Source organism: Ochotona princeps, chromosome 22, assembly GCF_030435755.1.
Source record: "Ochotona princeps isolate mOchPri1 chromosome 22, mOchPri1.hap1, whole genome shotgun sequence".
Classification (NCBI taxonomy): domain Eukaryota; kingdom Metazoa; phylum Chordata; class Mammalia; order Lagomorpha; family Ochotonidae; genus Ochotona; species Ochotona princeps.
The window spans coordinates 28,473,171-28,498,572 of record NC_080853.1 but is presented as its reverse complement, the minus strand read 5'-3'; the positions used below and the strand labels follow the sequence as shown (position 1 = coordinate 28,498,572).

The window sequence follows — 25,402 nt, the reverse complement described above, 5'->3', positions numbered from 1 at the left end:
ACTTGAGATATAAAATTGAATAAGGTAAAAATGATATCTATGTGGAGCTGTAGCAGCAAAGGAGAAGAGAACATGGTGGAGATTAATTTATTAAAGAGATAATAAACTAATTCTGTTCTTGTCAATGTAGACAATTTGGGAGTGGGTAGAGTGGCACAAGGAAGTAGAAAAAAAAGATGCAAAGCTGAGTTCTAGAACCTTGTAGGCCTTTAGTAAGATTGGAGCTATCTGCTGATGGGCATGGCAGGTGAGGCAATAGCAGGGGGAGGTAGGAACTAGCCATTTGATGTAGACTCTAACAGGCCAATGCCTTTTATAATATGCAAACATCTATGTATATTTATATAAAATGACTTTGTAGAGTTTATAATCTATGACAGGACCTTTTGTTCAATAAGTGATCTACTGTGAGGCTGATTCTGCTTGTCCTCTAGCTGTATTTTCACCAACAACATTGTGGACTATTTTGCAGAGTTTTGGTTTACTCTGTAGGTTTTGGAAGGGTGATATGATCAAACTCTCAGTTTCAGAAAATCTTGTTTACATGGAGATAGAGGATATTTAACAATGGTAGAGAGAGAAAGAACTGAACAAACATTGCGGTTAAGGCTAAGCAGGTGGAGGCAAGAGATACTCAGAAGGCAAACCAAATAAAGGGTTACTAATTGGTTGTGGATGGAGGTGTTGAGGAACAAATGATTTGGTATATTTTAGGACTTGCTTAGCTAGTAGATGATGTCCATTAACTTAAGAAGATTCTCTGTGCCTGAAGAGTTGGGAGGGTAATAAAAAGATGTCCAATAGGCAATCGCAAATGATTACATTGTCATATATAGAAAATAGATATAGATCTAGGAGACTCTTTAGATGAGCTCATTTTACCATTTTATTGGAAAACTTCTGTTTGCCAAGCTGCCTGGTAATGCTCAGCAAATAAGGGGGTGAAAAGAGATTTCTTCCCTAAACGGGATCTTAATATTGAGATGTGAGGTAAAACAAGTAAGTATGTGCACTTTTTGTGTGTTCAAAAGAAAAACATCAGAATGTGGAATGAATACTTGCAGTGTTATGTGAACTACTCAGTAATGAAATCTACCAAGGTTGGGATGGTTTCTGAAGATGACCAGGGAAACTTTTAGAGAAGGTGTGGTAAGGTGTAGAAGAGTGAAGAGGAGGGTCAGTGGGAGAGTGAGGAGAGCTGGAGGTCCGGGACACTCAGCATGAGGAGGATGAAATGTTGAGCCTGTGGTTCAGCAGCAGTTCAAAGGAGAAGCCTGGATGTATATAAGAGAGGAGGTTGTGGAGATAAACTAGGGTCTGACCACAGTAAGCCTGTTTGGCAGGTGGGGCCCCTTTATTTGTAGATAAATAGGAGAGCAGGACTTGAAGTGTTAGTGTAGAGCCCAAATTTAGCTCCAACAGAAAAAGGGTCAATAGGATGCCTGCAGGCAGAAGACCTTGTGAGATAAGGAGTGGCAGAAGACCTTGCAAGATAGAGAGCTAGGAGCCGTTGGGTGCTTTCCAAGAACTAGGAACAGTAAGCTTCAGTTTCCCAAGTTTCTATTTTACAAAAGAAAGATAAGTTTCCATTTCTCAGACATTGAGTCATTCTTGAAGACTGCTTTGAGCAAGGACAGCTCCTGTACCAATCATAGCCTTGTGTGACTTAAAGGTGCCAATGGGATCCCTGTAACTATGCATCTGCTTCTGTAACCCCGCTTCCTGCTTCCCATATCCTATAAAAAGACCCAGCTTGTGCGGCTCGGCGCGACTCCTTACTAGATCAAGCGGGAGCGCCCACGAGCCCGTGTGAAATAAACCTTGCCTCATGCGTGACTGCATCTCTTGGTCTCCTGTCTCGTGTCTGCCGGAGGACTCCGTTCGTCGTGGGGCGAGGGGCCCCTGGCCCCTGCCCACTCGGGTTTAACATTAGTTCTATATCTGGCATTTTAAAGGGAAAATTCTGGCACCAGTACATTGGAGGGAAAGAAAAGTGACCTAAATCTAAAACAGTTAACTCTCAAACTTAAATTCCATATGAAGGCAGGCAAGTAAAATGACAGTTGGAGGTCACAGGCCTGTTAGGCTTAGGGAAGGGATGCTTGTATGGTACCTTCTTGTCATCCCCACCATTTTAAATGCCCTGTGCTTCTGAATTCAAAAACACCCTTAGGGTTGTAATATTGGTAAGAATCAATGTCACAGAAAGAAACAGTGTTTGGAAAGCATTCCTGTCTTGAGCAACTGGATGATTGCACAGGCTTTACTCACTAACAAAGAGGAGAGGAATCACATGCTGAAAATCTAGGAGTTAGGTTTGGACATGTTGCTTGTGGAATACCTACATTGAGATGACCAGTTGTTGAGCTGTGAGTATTTGGCTGGACAGTAAGATCTGGAAAGCCCTCCAAAAAGTGGAGTGAAGTTTCAGTGGGGCTAAAAAAAAATTGCTTCATTGGAAAGTTCTGGGTGAGGATGAAGTACAGCCAATGAGTTTCCTTCGGAAGAATTATCTTTCTGCCTTTGCTGTCTGTTTCATGTGCTTTATTAAAGATCAGATTCCCCTGATCTAATTTATGTACTGTCTGAAAATATTGTTCTGTATGGGAATACATAAATTGTAGTGGTATAAATATGTTAGTAAAAGGCATGTGCTATCAAGGTAGCTATGCTTATTTTTATTATTTCAGTTATTAAGCCAAAATTAATTCAGAAAATTTTAACTTTTATTCACTGATCATGCTACAGTTATCTCTTTTCTGAAATTAGTAGGCATGTATTTATTTCAGGTTGCCAAACCAGAATCTGTGCATCGCTTTTCTTGACTTGGACATGAGATCACATCTCTGTTGTAAAAATTATTCAACTGCAGAAAACATTTCCTTGTAGTACTTGAAAATGGGTTTCGAGCTTGGAGTGCTTCAGTTCTACTCTCTTTGACAGTGTTCATCATAATCTTTGCAATGTTGCCCTCTAGTGGTAACTTGCTAGGGATTCTTTACATTTGTCCTTGTTTTTCTCTGACCTGTTTCCTTTCTCAGCCTGCATTGTTTGATTGGGTTTTTTTAAAAACAATTTTTTTGCCTTTGTTGAATTTTATCTGTGTTTGTGTTTATCTCAGTTAGACTGATTGTTCTGCTTTGAAGGGGTGGGGGGAAAGAGCAGGGGCTGCAGAGGATAAAATAAACTCAGCATAATTCCTTACATCTCCATTTATCCACATGTTTGCACTGGGGCAGTGACCTGGCCAGAGTTCTTAGGAAGAGCGAGTCAGAATATTCTTGAGTGACACATGACACAGCACAGCCTTTCTTTCCCCTCATTTCTCTGCCCCTTGGCTTGGTTTAGGGATTTGTACTGCCCTTACCTCACTCCACCATAGGCATTGCTCAGTTTTTCCTTCTGGACAATGTCTCACCTTACACTTACCTGTTTACTGGTCCAAGCTATGTTACATCCAGGGCCAAGAACCTCGCTTGGCTTGTGCATGTTTGTTTCTCTAGCCTGCAGTCTATTGAGTGCTCATTGGATAACGTTTGTCAAATGACTATATGAATTAATGATCTATAAATGGATGCTAGTATAAAAGTAGGATTCCTGGAGTGTTACCGAATCTTCTCTGACATTGACTGTGAAGATTGTAAATTAATAATGCATGATACTACTATATTTCACCCTTAACCTTTTATAGAAGTATTTATTTCTTCCATGCTTACTGATATTTTCATGTTTTTGATAATACCATTTGTGTTTTCTAAAAGAATTATCAGTTCTATTCAACTAAAAATTTGTTGACCAACACGTAATTTCCTTGTAATACTAATTCTATCGATATGAACGATGTTGATTATTTAGATGTATAAATTGGATAAGAGACAAGAAACTTAATACCAGCTTCCCAATTTGTTTGAAGATGTGACTGTGAAAAGTAAAATAAGGAAGCCTCAAAAAATACTTTTAAGGTAACATCTTTTCTGTCTTAAAGTAGGGAAAGGTTTCTTAAACAGGATCTAAAATCCAGTGACATAAGGGTAACAATTTACAGCCTGGGCTATAAGTTATGATATCCAATAGTCAAAAGATGCCAGTAAGATAAATAATAAACCAAAGGGAAAAAAGAGGATGCTTGCAATATAAAAGCCTGGCATATCTTTGTTTATATTAATGATAAGTAAACAATTGCTACAAATAGATAGGAAGAAGATAGCTCAGTAGCTGAGGAAGGCATTTCACAAAAGATGATATTCAAATGACTATTAAATAGTTGAAGAAGTATCCAGTTTTATTAACCAGGGAAAATATAGTTAAAATCATAAGTTGATTCCTGAGAAATTCACAACTGGAAAGGGTGATAACATGTAGCATTATCTACTTGTGTTAGTTGACACCTGGAAATAAAAATGTCCATTGTCGGTAAAGTGGATCAATTGTGTAGTAGTCAGTACTACATAACAATAAGTACAGTTAATGAAAATGCATGAATTACAGCCCAAATATTAGACAATTTACAGGACTATTTTGATAAAATAGGCACAGAAAAGTACCTACTGGGTTATGATTTTATATATATATATATAAGATTCAAAAGAAAGCAAAGTAGGGATTGGACCTAATGAAAGTAGTAGCTGTTGTGGAGGAGAAAGGAGCAGTGATTGAGAAGTGGTTTTAGGGGGTTTCCAGGTGTTAGTGCTTTTTTTTTTTTACATAGGTGGTAGTTTTGTTGGTAATCTTGGGTAAATCAGTGAACTGTACAATTTGTGAGCTTTTTTGCATGTGTGTTAAACTTCAATTAAAAAGTTAGGTTATGCCAAATTATGTTGCTTTGATGTAATATACTGTTAGTATTAAAATTACTCGGCCCGGTGCGATGCCATAGTGGTTAAAGTCCTCACCTTGCATGCATCAGTTCTAATCCTGGTGGACTCACTTCCCATCCAACTCCCTCCTTGTGGCCTGTGAAAGCAGTCAAGGGTGGCCCAAAGCCTTGGGACCCTGCATCCGCCTGGGAGACCCGGAAGAGCTCCTGGCTCCTGGCTTCAGATTGGCTCAGCTCCAGCTGTTGCAGCCACTTGGGGAATGAACCATTGGATGGAAGATCTTCCTCTCTGTCTCTCTTCCTGTCTGTATATCTGACTTTGCAATAAAAATACATAAATCTTTAAAAAAATTACTGTAAAAGCTTAATGCAACCTAACTACAATTTTATTACTATTGAAGAGGTTTGTAAATAATGTCTTCCACCAGTGTCCTGGTCTGAATGGCAGGAAAGATTAAAACACACACACACACACACAGTTTTTTTCCTTGAATATTATTCTTAGTTTCTGTTTTCATTTGCTGTTTATAACACTGACCTCTTTTATTTTATTTATTTTTTTTTTTGTTGTTGTTGTTGTTGTTGTTTTCCCCCTTAGGAGATTTTCACCCTTTTTGAGAATCTTGTTTTTGCATCATTAAAAGAGATTTATTTGCTTGAAAGGAAGAGTGTCAGAGGAGAGGCAGAGAGAAAGATCTTGCGTTTTCCGATTCATTTCACAAATGGCTACCGTAGTGGGAGCCAGGCCAGTCCCAGGCCAGGAGTCAGCTCCATTAGGTGTCTGCCATGCAGGTGACGGAGGCCAACAACTTGTACCGTCCTCGCGATGGCTGGCTGTGGTCTGGGCCTGGCTCTGTTAGGTTGGTCAGGAAGCGTTTTTGAAGCAGCATCATATGAACAGGTGGGAAGAGCACAGGTCAAGACGGGAGCGGCTCTGAGGCAGCCAGTGCCCCATGAGGTAGAGACTCATCTTTAACAAGAATAACTGTTCAGCATTAGTCAACTGACCTTTCTGTCAGGCATTTGAGACAGGGAAAATAAGACAGCATTTTGCTTACAGAGCACTTGTATCCCCTAGACCAAACACATGAACGTAGTCTCCTACTGTGGCAAGTGCTGTGAAGAAGATAAAATGGGTAATATGTTTGCATGAAGAGAGGGGATATGTGAGGGCAGCTTTTCTGAGGAGGTGACACATTTGAGTTTAGAACTTGAAACTCAATAATTAAAAGATCGAGCTATATGAAGATCTAGGGAAGAGACCTTTTGCCAAGTACAGTGGAAAGCTAGAGATCATATGAATTTCATAGCTACAATATGAGGAGAATATGTTGGGGAAGGAATTGGGAGAGGGGGTAAGGGAAATCCTAGAGCCTATGGAATTATACCATAAAGTGAAACTAAAATAGAAGGAAAATTTCATTGCTATTAATAAAATGATCCCTAAATACAGAATTTCCAAGACTGTGGAAACTCCTCTTTTGTGCAACATCCCAGGCTGTTTACATGATGTTGGTTTTTGACTCTTGTTTTCAAGATTGTGTCAGACCCTGGTTTCTCTACTTGCTCTTCAGCCATCCAGTAAGGTGGGTCTCAGCCACCTTCTCATCCACATGGTCACGTTGCCAAGTTCGTGAAGGGTAGCAAGAGGCAGCAACCTCTTTTAAGTTAGAGGAGAAAGGAAAGCCATGTTTTGGCTGTGATGACAGGGAGCATTTTCCTCTTACCTTTGAGGAATGTGATGAGAGTTCTGAAGAGAGGGCCTTGATTTCAAAAGAATTGTTATTCTTAGGGGATAGCTAAGATTCAGAGAAGTCAAGAAGTAACACAGCATTTCAGGTTGAGGGTATAGGCAAAGTTTCTGATCTCAGGACAGCATTCCAGCGGGCATGTGCAGTGAATGGATGCACTTGGGACCAGGACGGGAGGGTGGTGGGAAGGGAGTATATTCATCTGTGAACTCAGAAGAGAATCTTAATAATTTTTCTGCCTGCTGCCAATCTATGATAAACCATGGTGTTGTTCCTCTTGGGTTATTGTGACTTTTTTGTAAATTGGCTTTATCCTTATAGGAGTGAGGGACCTTTTCGATACTCATAATAACATTTGTGGACCACATTTAAAAATTAGCCTGCTGGGCCCGGTGCAATAGCATAGTGCTTAAAGTCCTCGCCTTGCATGCACTGGGATTCCATATGGGTACCAGTTCTGCTCCCGGTGGCCCCACTTCCCATCCATCTCCATGCCTGTGGCCTGGGAAAGCAGTCGAGGACGGCCTAAAGTTTTAGGATCCTTCACCTGCATAGGAGACCCAGAAGAAGCTCCTGACACCTGGCTTTGGATGGGCTCAGCTCCGGCCATTGTGGCCACTTGGGGAGTGAACCATTGGATGGAAGATCTTCCTCTCTGTCTGTCCTCCTCTCTGTGTATCTGACTTTCGAATAAAAATAAAATAAATCTTTTTAAAAACTTAGCCTGCTATAAATTTATTGAATTTCAAGTCCCACCTGAAGCTGGCTTGGTAGGACCAGACCACATGATTTTCTTTGGCTCACCCCGCTCCATCTGTATGTGCATAGGTAGGATGTACTGAGCTTCTGTGTATCTTAACCAGTGGATGGATTCTTTTGGTAAAGTCCTGGTTCCTGAAAATTCAGTAGCCCCTCTGCTTCTGATATTTGAATTGATTGACAGGCTTAAGTATTTGAGCTTATATGTCTTTAATTATCTGACATATTTATAACATAGCCATGAGATAATTATTATTACTAATAATATTTACATGTTGGCTTAGTAAAAAAATGGGGGGAACTATATATTTTATGTACATCACTTACCTTAAAACTATCACATTGCTGGTTTGACCTACTTGTTTATGTATGCATATTGAAGAAGAACAATGCCATGAACTCTCCCTCATAGAACGGTTTCTATATATGCTGTTTTTCCTTTGAAATGTCCACTGTAATGTTTTTGTTTGTAGTACTCTGTTTTGCATTTCAACTGTTCTAATGGATTTGTTGTATGTATAATCTCCTGAAAAATTCTTTGACTTAATTTGGTAGGAATTTAGTGATTTTGCATATAGTTCATTTTAAATATTGCATATATGGGCTCGGTGTGGTAGCTCAGCTGCTAAAGTCCTAGCCTTGAATGTGTCGGGATCCTATATGGGTGCTGGTTCTAATCCTGGAGGCCCCGCTTCCCATCCAGCTCCCTGCTTGTGGCCTGGGAAAGCAGTTGAGGACGGCCCAAAGCCTTGAGACTCTGCACCCCTGTGGGAGACCCGGAAGAGGCTCCTGGCTCCCAGCTTCAGATCAGCGCAGCTCTGGCCATTGTGGTCACTTGAGGAGCGAATCATTGGATGGAAGATCTTGCTCTCTGTCTTTCCCCTTCTCTGTATATCTGACTTTGCAATAAAAATAAATAAATCCTTTAAAAAATTCCATGTGTATAAGTGAAAAGTAATTTGTATGTTGTTTAGAAATAATCTGTATTTTGTTTGCTAAGATAAAAAGTTTATACAACATGAGTGTAATTGTTTTCCTTTCTTATTGAGACTGATTTTTTTTTATTTGAAAGGCAGAGTGGCAGTGGAAAGACAAAAAAAAAGAGATCTTCAGTACACTGTCACTCCCCAAGTGTCTGCAGTGGCTGGGGCTGGACCAGGCAAAAGCCAGAGTCAAAAACCCCCATCCAGGTCTCCCTTGCAGGTGACACACTCCCAGGTACTGGGGCCACATTCTGCTGCCTTTACAGGCATATTCACAGTGAGCCTCGTTGGTGCTGGAACAGCTCAGACTCTGTTTCCAGGATGCAATGTTGGTGTCGCAGGCATTTATCTAACCCTCTGCAGCATGACAGTAACATTTTAAATGTTTGTTTTTCTTCTTTAGAATAGCAATTCCAGTACAGTTTGGTGGTTGTGCAAATATCTGATTTTATGCCTTGGCAGTAAATGTCTAATCTTACCATGTAAAAATCACTGAAGGAAGTTTGAGACTGTGTTGGCTGTGTTATAGAAAACTGAGAGTAGCAAAGTGTTGGAGAACAGATGTTTATTTCATCTAAATATGCTGGATCTCATGTAGTTTCTTGAGTTCTGAAGACTTATGACATCAAAATGATAAACATATATATATATAGACTTCAAACTAGTTATACACACATACACACATACAGTACACATATAAAAACATGTATGTCATTGGAGTATGGAAAATCTCAGAAAAAGCTTTTGTTTTTTATGGATGTGTCTAATATGCCTGTCAGGCTTTTTGTGTTATTTAAAATTATATCAGTGACTTTGTATGTAAAGTAATCTATAGAAGTGGTCCTCCTAGTTATGCAGTAAAAAGATAATCTTAGATCTGGCCAAGTGTGTATGTTTTAGTCTCTCTATACATTTTTCCTGGTTCTGTGTAATGTATTTGGTGAAAACGGCCTTACAGATTAAACCAAAATTAAGAGCTTTGGGGGGTTCATGATTTGTGAAGCAGGAAATTAAAATGTCATATCAAAGTCATTACCACTTCTTCTCAGAAGCTGGCATTTGTTTGGTGCGGGCCTTTCTGTTATCTCCACTGAAATAGTTTAAATGATTAACCTTGGCTTTGAAAATGTCTTCTTTTATTAGTCTCTTTGTTTATCTTCTTTTTCTGCCACGTTCCCTTCAGTTTTCGTTAGCTTCCATTAGTACATATTTGAATATTTAGCTTGTCAGTTTTTCTAGGAATCTGGAAGGACTCGTATATTGGAGATATGGATATGGCCTTGAAGTTTGGTTTCATTTCAGATATTGGGAATCACTTATAAAACAAGTGATAACTAGATAATGCATTGAATGACAGAATCATTTGTAGTAAAGAAGAATTTACAAAACGTCTTACATTTGCATTAGCTCCTAAAAGATAAAATAGGACTTTGGCGAGGGGATGAAAGGGAATGTCATTTTAGTTGGAATATTTGCAAAGGCATTGAAGCGTTGAAGAGAGTTGTTTTATGAGAGCAGGATGATGGGTAAGTTGTAGGAAATGTGGTTGATAGGTTAGCACCAAGGACATTATTTTAATGCATAATATACCAGGGAAGATGGAGTGAGTACCAGTAGGAGAAAATGACTTCAAGACATTTTTTTTCACAAACAGGGCTTTTTATATCATTATTGAAGTCTAAATTTGAACAGATTTTAAAACACCATATGAATACTACCTTACCTTTTGTGATTTGAAAATATGTTTGCTTTTCCCCATCAAGCTTATGTAAATAAAGAAGCATGATTTTTAGTTTGTATCCAGTTTGTGTGACTGAATAATTCCGTTTTAGAAAGAATTATTCAGAGATGTGTTCAAAATTGTGTATAAAGGACTTTTTACTATGGCTCTTTAAAAATGATTGGAAAATGGAAAATGACTTGAATAGTTACCAAATAAGAATTTATGAGATAAATTGTATTTGTTTGCTGGATGAATGAGTAAGGGAAAGAGTGGCATGTTGTAATGAAGAGACCTGCCATAGACAGTTGCCTACAGCTGGGGTGTTACTATTTTTTGATATTGACCATCCTGACCGGAGCGAAGTAATATTTCATAGTTTTGATGTGCATTTTTCTGATGGATGGATATTTGAGAACTTTGTCGTTTTCTTTTTTTGCCATTTGTATTTCTTATTTGAGAAATATGTATTCTGATCTTTTGCCCTTCTCTTGACTAGCTGGGTTTTGTTATTTTTGTTTAGGTTTTGGGATATTTTAACATATTCTGTATAGCAATCCTTTATTGGATAGTTAAAAATATTTCCTCCCACTCTGTCAGATGTCTTTTTACTGTATTGATTCTTTCCTCTGCTGTTTGGACTGTATTACCTGTGTTTTGGATCTTGCTCAAGGTGCCGTCATCTACACCAGTGTTGCATAGTAGTTCCTCTCTTTTCTTCCAGAAAATTCATAGTTTCAGCTCTTATATTGAGTGCTTTGAACCATCTGGAGTTGATTTTGTGCAGACTACTTTTTATATGTCGATTTTGTTCTCTATAATTTTATTGGTTTATGAGCTCTAACAGCTTTTTGGTGTAACATTTAAGTTTTCTCATGTTGTTTGCAAACATGAATATTTTGATTTTGTCCCTCATTTTGGTTCCCTTTATTTCTTTCTCCTTTGTGAGTGTGCTTGTCAATGCTCCATGTATTGCATTGAACTAAGTGGTGAGAGTGAGGGACCAGTGCTGTAGTGCAATAAGTTAAACCACTGCTTGTGATGCCAGTATTTCATATCAGAGCAATGGCTTGGGTCCACACTAGTCCACTTCCAATCAGGCTCCCTACTAATGTGGCTGCGGAAGTGGTGGACCATGGTCCTGCTGGAGACCCTGCCACCCATGTGGGAGAACAAGATGAATTTCTGAGCTCTTGGGTATGACCTTGGGTCAACCATTGCCATTGTTGGTATTTGGCAAGTAAACTGATGTCTGGGGAAGATACTCCTTTCTCCCCTGCTCCAGGCTGTATGTGTCTTCCTCTCTGCCAACCTGCCTGTCAAAAAATAGCTCTGAAAGGATGGTAAAATTGAACATTTCTCTGACTTGTTTCAGATCTTAGGGGAAATGCTTTTGATATTAGTTGTGGGTTTGTCAGAAACTGCCCTTACAATATGGACATATGTTCATTCTTTTAATTTTTGAGTTTTTAAATGAAAATGTATTGAATCTTATCAGGTACATTTTCTGCATCTATTGAGATGATCATATAATTTTTTAAAGATTTGTTTACTTATTTGAATTACTTATTGAAGCTTACTTGAGAATTAGAGGGAGAGAGAGAGAGAGAGAGAGAGAAAGAGAGAGAAAGAGAGAGATTTCTATGCTTGGGTTCAATTCCTAAATGGCCCCAGTGGCTGGAGCTGAGCTGATCTGGAGCCAGGAGCCTCTTCTGGGTCTCCAGCATGGGTGCAGGGGCCCGGGGATCTGAGGCATGCTCCACTGCTTCCCGGGCTCTAAGCAGGGAGCGGGATTGAAAGTGGAGCAGCCAGAACCTGAACTGGTGTTTGTGTGTGATGCTGGTGCTGCAGGTGTAGGCATAATCTACTACGTTGTTGTTCTTCATTCTGTTCATACTGATTTCTCTGAATGTTGAACCACCCTTAAGTCTCTTAAGTGTAATGTTAGATTTAGTTTGCTAATATTTAATTAAGAATTTTTGTATCTCTGTTCATCTAGGATATTGATCTGCAGTTTTCTTTTGCATTCTGTGTTTATTTGGCTTTTGTATCAGAGGATGCTGGTCCTGTAAAAAGTTTGTCAGAGTTCCATCCTTTTCAGTATTTTCAAAGAGTTTCCAAAGAATTATAGTTAGTTTCTTTTTCAGTTTTATTTAAAGATTTATTTAAATTTTATTGGAAAGGTAGATTTACAGAGAGGAGGAGAGACACAGAGAGAAAGGTCTTCTGTCCTCTGGTTTGCTCCTGAAGTAGCCTCAGTGGCTGGAGCTGTGCTGATCTTAACCAGGAGCCAGGAGCCTCCTCCTGGTCTCCCACATGGGTGCAGGGTCCCCAAGGCTCTGGGCTGTCCTTTACTGCTTTCCCAGGGTACAAGCAGGGATCTGGATGGAAAGTGGAGTGGCCGGGGCACAAACCGGTGCCCACATGGGATCCTGGAACATGCAAGGTGAGGACCCCAGCTGCTAGGCTACCGCACTGGGCCCTCTTTTTCGATGTTTTATAGAAATCAGCAGTACGTAGTTCTGGACTTTTCTTTGGTGGGAATTTTTAATTACTGCTTCAAGTGATTGCTTCAAGTGTGTGCTTAGATGTTCTGCTTTCTTGATGTAATCTTGGTTGGATTTGTGTATCTAGGAACTTACTCATTTTTTGAGGTTTGCTAATTATTAAGCATATAGTTGTTCATGGTAGTTTCTTGGGATCCTTTGAATCTCTGGTATCAGCTCTAATGTCTCATTTTTAATTTCTAATTTTACCTATTTGAGTTTTTCTTACTTTGTTAGTCTGACTAGCAATGTGTCTAATTTATCTTCTCAAAAAAGCAGGCTTTCATTTATTGATTGAAAAGATTTATTTATTTGGAAGACAGAATTACACACAGAAAGGAGACACAAGGAGAAAGGGAGAGATAAGGAGAGGGAGAGAGATAATCTTCCGTCCTCTGATTGACTCCTGAAATGGTCACAAGAGCCAGGGCCAGGAAGCGGAAACTTCACCCCGGTCTTCCACATGGGTGGAAGGGGTCCAGTACTCAAGCCAGCTTCCACTCCTTCCCTTTATACGTCAGCAGGGATTCGGATCACAAGTGAAGCACCAGAACTTTAACCATCACTCATATGGGATGCCAGCGTGCGGGTGGTGGCTTAAGCTGTTGTACCACTATGCCACCCTGCGTCTTGGGCATCTTTTGTATTGGTTTCTTGGTTTCAGTTTCATTGATTTCTGCTCTGATACCTTACTTCTGTGTCCTATTAGACTTGGATTTCATTTGTTCTTATTTTTGAAGTCTTTGAGATCCATTTCTAAACATAGTATGAAACTATGGTATGCATAGCAAGAAAAGCATAAAAGAGATCAAGGAGTTTTGTCCTCTGATAGCACTCACAGTCAACACTCACATGAAGAACAAGGCATTGCCAGTACCTCAAGTGTCCTTCCCACCCCCAGGCCTTTTTATTAATGTGTGTCTCCAACAATACAGAAATCGTACTTTCTACTTTCATTTGTGATATACTTGGCAATTTAATATGCAATACAGTTCTCAGAGTCATCTCTAATGCAGAAACTTTTGTAATTTCTGGGTTTACAGCAATCCAGCTATTCAGAAATTCCTGATAAATTACCAAATTTTTGTAGAAGAATTTAAAATTTTTTTAAATTTTAGTTTTATTTCTGTTCATCTTCAGCTAAGAACCATGGTTTTCTAATTTGGCTAAAGCAGTGAGAATGGAGGCTGATTGGAGCCCAGTGGAACTCATGGTCTTGCTCAGCTTAAAGTCTTTGTCATGGGATTAAGTGTTGACAGTTTAGAAAGAGCACAGGCTCTGAACATTATTGTTGATACTGAATGATGACCAATATGTTTATACTTTATTCAAGGTCAAACATACTAAAATATAGTTATTATAGTTCATGTCTAATAAATGTAGATACTAAAGTGATTATTTGGTGTATGGCAGGCAGTAGGATCATAGGTGGAAGAGCTGAGACTTTAATCTAGAAAGTCACCTACAACACATGGGTTACAGGTGTTGCAAACAGTGATCTGACAGTCTGGACTGCAATACCTGTTCCAGTGGCTTTTGTTTTGTTTTTGATAGGGCAAACATTATTAATGGAGCAGGTATTTTCTAACTGTAGTGGGACTCATGTTAACTGTGAAGGAGACAGTATTTTACAGAATGAGGCATGGCCATGAAAAGTACAGCTGTTGATCAGCAGAATAAGGTTTGAACAGAGGCAGGGGAACAGTACCAAACAGGCCCTGAAGTGGTCATTTTAGTTGCCAGTGTTTTGACTTCTTCCTCTGTCAGCATGATTGGTCTACGTGATTTTCCTCATCCTTGCTGCTACTATCACCATTGAATATTTTGATCCTAGTCTCGTAAGGACGGAAGTGGTTACTCAGAAAGGGATGCTCTACAGGCAGAGTGAAGAATGGCTCCCTTTGCAGCCACAGGTTATTTTCTTAGTCTTGGCTCATTTCTTCATGTAGTTATTGAGGCTGGAAGACAATTTAGGTGCCTTATAGCATATTACCTGTAATGCTACAGGTACTATGAAACGCCATGCTCGTCGGAGTTTCTTCAATGAATAGTGTTGTCTTTCTCCACAAGAGGCTTGCATCAATTATAAACATCTTATGAGGTTTAATCTTTTAAATCAACACCCCTAGATATATTTTAAAAAGCTTTGTATGGGCCCGGAATGGTAACCTAGTGGTTAAAGTCCTTGCCTTGAGCATGCTGGGATCCCATATGGGTGCTGGTTCTAATCCCATTAGTCCCACTTTCCATCCAGCTCCCTGCTTGTGGCCTGGGAAAGCAGTTGAGGTCGCCTCAAAGCCTTGGGACCCTGCACCTGCATGGGAGACCTGGAACAAGCTCCTGGCTCCTGGGTTTGGATCAGCTCAGCTCCAGCCATTGTGGCCACTTGGGGAGTGAATTTTTGGATGGAAAATCTTCCTCTGTTTCTCTTCCTCTCTATATCTGACTTTCCAATAAAAAAAAACTTTTTATGCACGCCACTTTAGTATATCTTAAAGCACAATTATACAGCTTTGTTTAGTAGGTTTAACCGCCTTTTGACATTATAACTTGTTAATAATAATTGGAAATTTAAATTTGTAATATTGCCATAAAACACTTAACATATGTAGTATTTTAATATGCTTATTTTGGCTTATTTTCAACATAATAACTTTCTGGCTGTTTGTGTGAAGTGGAGTTATTTCTGTCTTCTAATCCAGCAGCCCCTGAGAATTTGACAAAAAAGTCATAAATTCAGATATGCTTGGTATATTCCATCCTGAGAGATAAAAGTAGCAAAAAAGCTGAATTTTAATATTTCTATACTCAAGTAAATGTTTTCTTCAAGGATGCTTTTTAGGGAACAAACAAAATATGCATAAGTTTCAGCCACGTGAAAATTTATTTTATCTTTATGCAGCATCTTTCTTATCTCCTTATGATTGTAGTAGTACATCATTGGGCTTCAGAATGAATATTTTTTTCGTTGGAATAGTGAGTGCATTTGGATTAAGAAATGCAAAGTTATTAGAAGCTAAACCATAACACTGGTTCTTGCATACTTATTTTGTTTGTCTGATGTAAGAATATCGCCCACATTGACTTTTGTGGTTCCAGATTACCAAGTTGCTTTGAAGAAATTAGGAACACTTTTGTTAATGGGGGTCACTTTTTATTGCAGAAGAAAATACTCAGGAAACATCACAAGTGAAGATAAGTTTGAGTGAAAAAGTTTCTCTCTACAGAGGTGACATCACGTTGCTGGAGATAGATGCTGTTGTCAATGCGGGTAAGTGATTGATTTTTCTATGCTATGATTCTTACATGAGTATTTATGAATTTAAATATTTTTCATGAATAAAATTCTAAATACTTCAAGCAAAAGTTGCTCCTGGTGTAGAAATGTGTTATGTATTTGCCTTCTTGATTGAAAATGTTGAGGATTTCTTTGATGCATTCTTGCAATTAGCATGCTGTCAACACTGCCCTCTAGTGGGAAATGTGGAAGTTGTTGCACTGAGTTTTTATAATGAGATTTACTGGCTAGTGCTATGCTGGAGTTAATAATTGGCTAACATAACCGCAGGTCCTGCAAGTTCTGTATTTCTCTCAAATGTTATAAAGAGATAAGTGAACTATACCAGATAAAAGTAAAATATAAAGAAATTGTGTCTGTGATTTCAAAGTTTCAGTTGTTTATTTTCAGAGTTTCATTTTTCATTATGTAATACTTCATTTTAGCAGATGTGCTTTAAATAATTATCCAGTTTTTCCACTTTTACATTGAGAAAGTATAATGGCATGCTATTTAAGGGAGTCTTTATTCAGATATCTTGTTAGTGAAATAAAAGGAAGTTGTTGTAAGCAGAAAAAATATCATTAACTATCCTGTTACTATTTTGAGTCTTTCATATTCTATCTTGCTTTTACCTGTATGTGTGTGTGAGTGTGTGATTGTTCATATCTGTCACATAATGTACACGCGTGTGATGATAGTAAGGTAGTCATTTTTTTCACTTGCAAGTGTCAGTTGGCACCTTAGTTCCCGGTGCTGCCTGTGCCTTGCACCTTGGCCGTGTTCTGTAGCTCATGAGGACAGCTTTCCCGAGTTCCGGGGTAGATAGAAATGGATGCCAGATGAGCAGTGCAGTGGCTCTCACGCACGGCTTTCTGGCATGTAGTGTGTTTGCCTGGTGTGGAAGGAGAGGAACAGCTGTTAAGCTTTAGGTGAGCAAGGCACCGTGACCGGAAACTCCCGCGCTGCCTGTGATGAGAGGGCGGGAGGCAAGCCAGCTGGTCCACGTGCCAAAGAGGCTTGGTCGTCACTTTCTGCCACATTCCCTTCTGTCAGCATTGCTTCTGCATAACCACAATGCTCTGCTGCTGGGCTCTTAGGTCTGTGTAGCTATGAAAGAAATGATTTGATATTTCTTTTTCCTAACAAAAAATGTCTTTTGAATACTCTTTAAGTTTATAAAAACTGACCTAGGTCTTATATGTGTGTATAGCACATAAATACACATTTTTCTTGATATTAAAGTGATTGAGTGGCATGTATTTTACACATCAGTTCTTTATTGGATGTATGGTTTGAAAATAACTTCCCATTTTGTGAATTGTCTCTTCATTTTGGTTCTTTAGACTTATAGAATTTGTTTGATAGCATCGCATTGATCTGTTTTTCATGGAAGTAGAGCATATGATGATCGTTCAAGGGGAATAGGAAGGGAGGGAATAGGGAGTTTTGATCAAAGGACAAAAAGATTTGGATAGACAGGTGGAATATGTGTTTATACTGCACAGCTGGACTGTAGTCAGCAGTAATGTGAATGCATTTTGTGTGTTTCAAAATAACTGGGAGTAAATTTTAAATAGCTCACCATAAAAATGATAGGTGAGCAAGATGACAGTTATAGCAAACAATTTGATTTAATCAGACTGCATTCTATTCATGTATTGAAACCACTATATACCATAAATAAATGTAATTATGATTTCAAAGTCATGTAAGTGATATGATTAATTAAAATGAATGCCATATAAATGGAATCATGGTGTATGTTACCTTTTGAGATTATTTTCATTTAACATGATGCTCTCGAGTTCCATTCAGATTATCACATCTATCGATAATAGTTCTTTCCAGTCTTCTTTGCTGAGTTTCAGTCCACTGTACAGATGTATCAGAATTTGTTCAACCATTCACTCGTTGGAGTATATTAGCTTTAGTATTTACCTATTACCAGCAAAACTGCTGGGGGTATTCATTAATATATCGATTTCCACATGTTCTTATGTTTTCATTTCTCTGAAATCAACACCTTGGCATGTGATTGCTGAGTCATGGTAAGTACATGTTTACTTCAGTGACAAATCACCAAGCCACTTTCCATGGTGGCTCTTTCCAAACAATTATGTATAAGAGAACCAGTCTTTTTTATAGCCTTGGCAACATTTATTATTACATATACATTTTTTATTTTCGTGGTTTTAGTACTCACATAGTGGTATCTTGGTAGCTAAGAACTAATGACTTTGAATATCTTTGCATATATTTATTTGCTTCTATCTCTTCTTTAGTGAAGTGCCTGCTCATGTCTCCTACCAGAAGGAATAAGTTTCAAGGCTGTTTTAAAATTCTTATGAAATGTAGGAATTATAGTTTAGTGGTTTGGAAACTATCCATTTTGATGAGAAAGATAATTATTTTTCAGTATTGTTATTTAGTCTAGCTTTTTATTTATACAAGAACTGTTTGGAATAAAGATTAAAATAAGTATTTTATTTTGACATGCTATCAGTGCAAAGGAAGCAGCTTTTCTTACTGCTCATTTTAATTGCTGTAACTTTGGAGAAGATTATGATACGACATTTTCCTAGGCCTGTTTTGACCTTGAATTGCAATCTGATCTGCTTTGTTTAAACTTCATGACACATCACATGTCTGTCATGTACACACTTAAACTTCGGAGTTAGAGGTGTATTTTCTGCACTGAAATTATGAGCAGAATAACTTGGAATTATGTTTAAGTGAATGTTTAAGTATAGGAATGTTGACTAGGTTAGTGCACCCCTCCCAATAAACAGCTTGTCAGTGTGCAGTCAGTCATTAGAGTTGCCGTGAACTTGGAGCTTAATGAACAGGTGGAGACAGAGAATGCATCCCAATCCTAAATAGATCTGACAGCTTATCAGGCAGTTTCACTGATCGCTAATCCATTTTGTTTGGCAACTTAATTTATCACACAGTTAGGATTTTCATCCCTTGAGTTTCCAGGTGGAAATTAATTCAGAAACATGTCCAGTGCCTCTGGGTAGAGACTAACTTAAGTTTGTGAGGACATTTAGAAGTGACTTATTTAGATGTGTAAACCAGGTTTTTCTTATAACCGGGTTTTTCTTATCTGCTGTCCTTCTGAAGTGATTGGTCCATGCTAGACTTGATGGTATGATGACTGTGAACTAAAATTTGTTTTGTTAGTGGAAATAAATTTCTGAATTAAAATTACAATTACTAAAATTGATAGTCTTGTGAATATAATTCTGTCTTTACATTCAGAAAAATTGCTGGTCTTATTATAACACATTCATATTAAGAAATAATGAACAGAAGGGCCAGGCGCAGTGGCCTAGCAGCTTAAGTCCTCGCCTTGAACACCCCGGGATCCCACATGGGCGCTGATTCTTATCCCGGCAGCTCCACTTCCCTTCCAGCTCCCTGCTTGTGGCCTGGGAAAGCAGTTGAGGACGGCCCAATGCATTGGGACACTGCATCTGCGTGGCAGACCCGGAAGAGGTTCCTGGTTCCCGGCTTTGGATCGGCGCGCACCGGCCGTTGCGGCTCACTTGGGGAGTGAAACATCGGACGGAGGATCTTCCTCTCTGTCTCTCCTCCTCTGTATATCTGACTTTGTAACAATAAAAAAAAAAAAAAAAAAAAAGAAAAAAAGAAATAGTGAACAGAAGCAGTGAATTCTTTCAAGCTCACAACTCTACATTTCCTGAGTGCTTATAAATTCTTTTGTTAGAATGATGTACAGCTAATTATTTTACCTGAAAATACATGTTAAAACTGTTCTTTTTTCAAATTTTATTTATGTATTTTGAAAGAATTACAGAGACGGGGGAAAGGAAGGGAGGGAGAGGGTGGGAGGAGAGAGAGGGAGGGAGAGAGAGAGAGAGAGAGAGAGAAAGGGAGAAAGGGAGAAATCTTCCACTTGCTGGTTCACTCTCCAGATGGCTGCAACAGCCTTCACTGGGCCAGGCCAAAGTCAACAAGCAGAAACTTCCTCTAGGTTTCCTGCGTTAGTGTCGGGGGTCCAAGCATTTGAACCATCTTCAGCTGCTTTTCTCAGTTGCTTGCCTCCAGGCTGCTCACAGAGAGCTGAATCGCAAGTGGAACAGCTGGGACATGAACTGGCACCCATATGGATGCCTGTGTCACAAGTGCCTATGGTTTAAAATAGCTTTAAAACCAGAAACACATTTTCTTCACTGTTTCAAAAGTGGTGATTTATACTGCATAGAAAGTTAAATTGAATATTGATTCTTGAAATGCAAATGTGTCTTCTTAAGAAAGTGATAGAACCAAAGAATACAATAATGAATGAAAGAGAGATTGATTGTCCATAGCCTGGAGATAGGAGCTTCCCCCTCTGCTTGTCCTCTTGTCTGGACATCAGGAGATATGAGAGGGTGACGAAGATGAAGTGTTAGAAGAGATGAGTTACACACTGGCATGAACTGTCATATTTTATTAGAAAATTGAGGAAGGCTGGTAACAAGTCGTTTCTAAGAAGGCATTTGAGAAATGAGCAATGGAGTGCAGGATCAATAAGATCTATGACTTAACTCCAGAAAGGTACATCAGGGAATTTTAAAAATAATTTTTCAAGCCTTAGAAGTATCTTCCATAAGAATTTAAGTCAGTAGATAATAATTGAGATGACAGACAACCACAAACTGGCTTAACACTGCTATTGATTGGATCTGTCAGGCAAATTGTGGCTATCACTGTTGCGATGAGGCTTACTAAAGTACTGCCTTTATAATGCAGAGGAGCTCGGCCTGTGAGTCTTCCTGGCATTCCTCCCACGTCCCGTGAGCATTTGGCACTTTTTCTTGGGATGTATTCCAGATCTGCAATGTTGTCATTTCAGAAAGAGAATTTTTTTTTTTAAGAAAGAAGAGATTTATTTGTTTAAGCATTCATTTGAAAGGCACAATTGAGAAAGAGCAAGAGTGAGAACGAGAAGTTTCTCCTGTGTTCTAGTTCATTTACCAAATGGCTGTAGTGGGGTGCATCAGTTTAAAGTCAGCTGCCAGGCACTCCATCCTGGTCTCCCACGTGGCTGGTAGGGTTTGCTGCCTTCGGAAGTACATGAGCAGGAATGCTGGGGCTTGGACTGCCCCTCTGATTTGGAGAGCTGCCATCCTCAGTCATGACTTACTCTTCTTTGCTACAGTACTGGCCCCTCATTTTTGCTTTTCAAGGAGACTCATCACTATGTCCAGTATTAGCTTTTCAGAATCAAGCTAAGAGGAAAACACATCTGTAGGGTATTATTTTTAAAAATATTAATTTGAAAGGCAGAGTGATGGGGAGAAACAGTACGCATGTATTCGCTGATTCACCCCCCACCCCCAAATGGCTGCAGGAGTATGACCTGCCCGTGCTGAAACCCAGAGCTTGAAACTCTACATGGCTGTTCCATATGGATGGCAGTGTCCAAGCACTTGGACCATGCTCCTCTGGCTGCACAGGTGCGTTAACAGGAGCTGCATCGGAGGAGGTGCAGCTGGAACTCCACTCAGGGTTCTGAGGTAGGACTTGGGCTTTGTAGGTGGAGGCTTAACTTGGTGCATCACAATGCCATCCCACCACCCTTCAACTTTTTGAAAAATATTTACTTATTTGAAACAAAGGAAGGGAGAGAAGGGAAGAAAGAGGGAGGGAGAAAGGAAGGGAGAAAGACACAGGGAGAGATGGATTGGTTGAAGGAAAGCTCCCTGGAACCATGCAGTTAGCCCTTCATTTCACCATAAATCTTGGCAAGACTAAGCTTTATAGAATACATCTGCAGACTTCATTTTCGCTTTATTCATCTTCTCTGGATGACCTAGGTGTAGCCCTAATGCCTGCTGTTGTCAGAGGGATGAAGGCATGAGTATTCAGTTTTCTTCTGAACAGCACGAAATTCAAAAGAATGCTTAGAACTGGCTATTTGATGACTGCCATTTTGTCATTCATCAAAATTATTAAACATTGTTGATTGTTCAGGTATTTTAACACCTGTGGATTGATATCAAAAGCATTCTAAATAAGGGATTTCTCATTATAAATGCACTTGGTCTTTAAACTTACAAATATTAAGGACTATTCTAGGATTTGTTACGTTTTGTCTTTTCTGGTTGACAAATATAAGACAGCCTATCTAAGAAAAATTTTAACAATAGAAGTGAATATACATATATATACATATATGTCTGTGTATGAATAAGCACATGCGCATACACACATATATAAATTAAAAAATTTGATTATTTCACCTAGCAAGAAGTCTTAGATTTTATATAGGAAAAGGTAGTAATTGTAAACAATTTATGACAATATTTTGATTTTAATAATGTTTGTATTCAATAATCTGTTTAAATATGGTATTATTTCTGTTAGATCTTAATTTAAACATTGAGGCAGCATCAAAAGGATGTAGCTCTAACTATGACCCTGTTGGGGCATACAGTTGTATGTGGATCAGGAGATTAAAAGGTGATTCTGCAGTACAATGTTTTATAATCAGAAAGCTTGACAGAAATGGAAAGAGAACACAGATGATATTATTCACATCACGGATGGGGAGACTGAGCCCTAGCGATGGGAAGTGCACTTGAGGACCAGCCAGATGATGTACAGCCTTGAACACAACCCCCGACTCCTGATCAGCACTGAAGTCATCTTCCTGCCTTGAGTTCCTTGTGCGCCTTACATTAGCAGAGATGGTGGTTATACAACTCTGTATTAGATGTTATTCAGTTGTACACTTTAAGTGGGTAGTTTATGTTCATTTGAACTCAATTTCAAAAAAATTATCAAATTCAGAACTTGTGAAATTATTACACATTGTCAGCTACTTTTTTTCCTTTAGTCTTTTGGGAGTAAATCATTAATTTCAGCCTTTGGTAACCTTTCTTGGGGTAGTATTTATTTAAAAATCATTTTACAATACAAAACTAATATGTTTGCTAAAGATAAGCAAAAAATGATAAACTTAAAATTATCTGAATTTTATGTCTTAGAAAGAACAAGTTAACATTTTTTTGCCTATGCATATATTGTCCCATTTTTTCAGTGACTCACATTTATACACACTCTATACATACATATGCATGTGTAAGAAACAATACATTCTGACACAGTTTTTATACTTTTATAATCTAATGATAGATAATAAGCTGATCTACTTTCTATGATCTCATGAATATGCTACATAATTCTTTTTTCTATTTCTATTTTTATTGTTATTATTTTTTAAAAGATTTTTTTATTATTATTATTGGAAAGCTGGATATACAGAGAGGAGGAGAGACAGAGAGGAAGATCTTCCATCCGATGTTTCACTCCCCAAGTGAGCCGCAACGGGCCAATGCGCGCCAATCCGATGCCAGGAACCAGGAACCTCTTCCAGGTCTGCCATGCAGGTGCAGTGTCCCAATGCATTGGGCCGTCCTCAACTGCTTTCCCAGGCCACAAGCAGGGAGCTGGAAGGGAAGTGGAGCTGCCGGGATTAGAACCGGCGCCCATATGGGATCCCGGGGCGTTCAAGGCGAGGACTTTAGCCGCTAGGCCACGCCGCCGAGCCCTCTATTTTTATTATTATTTTTTAACTAGCAGCAAGATGCTGTATGTTTCAAATTTCATTTAGCTTTGAATCACTGGAATTGCTCAAAGAAAAGGCAATTTTAGCTTGAAAATATTGTCATAGTTTCAAAACAATTTAGACCTTCTGAGTGTTTTTAACCTTGTTTTATTGTCATAGTCTTTTAGTGAATTTTTGATTTGTGATTTGTTGTACTCTTTTTTTCTCCCTTCAGATGTCAGGGTAGGGGTTACTATTAGAAGCAAATGTATCAATGAATGTATTAGATACATACTTACTACAGTTATTATAGAAAAAGCCACAGATTAGGTGGCATTTATAGGAAGAGCAGACCAGACTTTCAGAGTGAAGAAGAGGCAGATCTTCCAGCTGCTGGTTCGCCACCCAAGTGGCTGCAAGGACCAGAGCTGAGAGATCCAAGGCTGGGAGCCAAGTGCCTCTTCCAGGTCTCCATCCTGGAGGCATGTTCCCAAGGCTTCTGCCATCCTCTACTGCTTTCCTAGATCTCAAGTAGGGAGCTGGATGGGAAATGGAGCAGCCCAGACACAAAGCAGAGCCATATGGAATGAAGACACAGGCAGGCAGAAAATTAGATAGTTGAACATTTTTGTGGGCCCTAAACTAAGGTTTTAACAATGGTTGTAGGGGAAAAAAAATCATGCTTTCTCATTTTCTGTTTGCTGTTAAATCCACTCTAAGTAGACTTGAACCCACCGCCCCAGCTCCTCATAAGCTTCCATGTTAGTAAACCCAGTGACCCAGCCTCAGCTCTCCTCTTTCTTGTCCTCCTAGCATTTGGTCCAATTGATCACCCCTTTCTTCTAAAAAAAAAAATACTTTCTCCCTTTGTTTGTGGCTCACTGTGAGTTTGTTGGGCAAACATGTACTGAGTGCTACTTGAGATCAAGTAGGACTCTGAAACTGGTCTGGGAGGGAGGTTCTCAGATATTCTTCCAGGGTCTCATTCAGGATTTTCTTTGCTTTTCATTGACTTACAGCTAATGTTTACCTTTAAAAACCCTTTTCTAAAGGCTTGATTTTAATTTTATTTGAAATGCAGAATTATCATGATGAGAGAGAGAGAGAGAGAGAGAGAGAGAGAGATGGCCAGAGTTAAGCTGTTCTGAAGCAAGGGAAGTGGGAGCTCCTTCTAGGTCTCCCATGTGAGTACTGGGGTCCAAGGACTTAAGCTGTCCTCTGCTGCTTTCCCATGCCATAAGTACGGAGCTGGATTAGAGGTGTAGGTGGATCAAAAAGTGGCACTCAAATTGATGCCTGTATGGAATGCTGGTGCCACAGCCAGAGACTTAGCTTGCTATGCCATGGTGCTGGCTCCAACTTTCAGTTAAATTGTAATTGTGTAATTTGTAGAAAAGAGATAACAAAGCAGATGATTCTATCAAAACACAAATGATTCATGTTCCATCAAACCCAGTGGATTGTTCTCAATGAGCAATTCACTTTAGCCTTATGTGGAAGTTCATTTTAGCCTTCCTTCCTGCTCGCATGCAAGCGGTTGTTATCAGTCTTCTGACTAGCTACAGCATCTTACAGTTTTCTCATTCATTTGAATGTTAAATCAAATAAAATCTTTGACCCCAGTCTTATTATAGATTGCTTTAAGGATCATGATTTTGCCTTTAATACTAGACACAACCTGATTGTTACGGTGCGGAGAAAAGCAGCCAGTAGTTGGCAGGCATTCTGTGTCTGGTGAATGCCAACTTTGTGTTAACTATGCCAGTATGCCAACATAGAGGCTTATAATATCTATATCTATATCTATATAGACATATAATATATATATAGATATATATTTAGATATGTGGGGAAAGAGGGGACAGCAGGGACAGCAGGGTGGCTGATCCTTAGTCTTTCTGTCCATGTCCTTTGGGGACAATATGATCTGAGCATGACAATTCCTGTCCCTGTGCCTGTGGTTATGATTTTGACAGGAGAAACCCAGCA

General features: G+C 39.1%; 1 protein-coding gene across 1 annotated transcript in view; it reads left to right on the top strand.

Moving 5' to 3' along the window:
• The window catches only part of MACROD2 (mono-ADP ribosylhydrolase 2), a 1,523,237-nt gene that overhangs the window by 30,673 nt on the left and 1,467,162 nt on the right, over positions 1-25,402 (top strand). Inside the window, exon 3 of the mRNA XM_058679322.1 lies at positions 15,739-15,846. Coding sequence (XP_058535305.1) covers positions 15,739-15,846 — 108 coding nt within the window. The remainder of the gene's footprint in view (positions 1-15,738; positions 15,847-25,402) is intronic.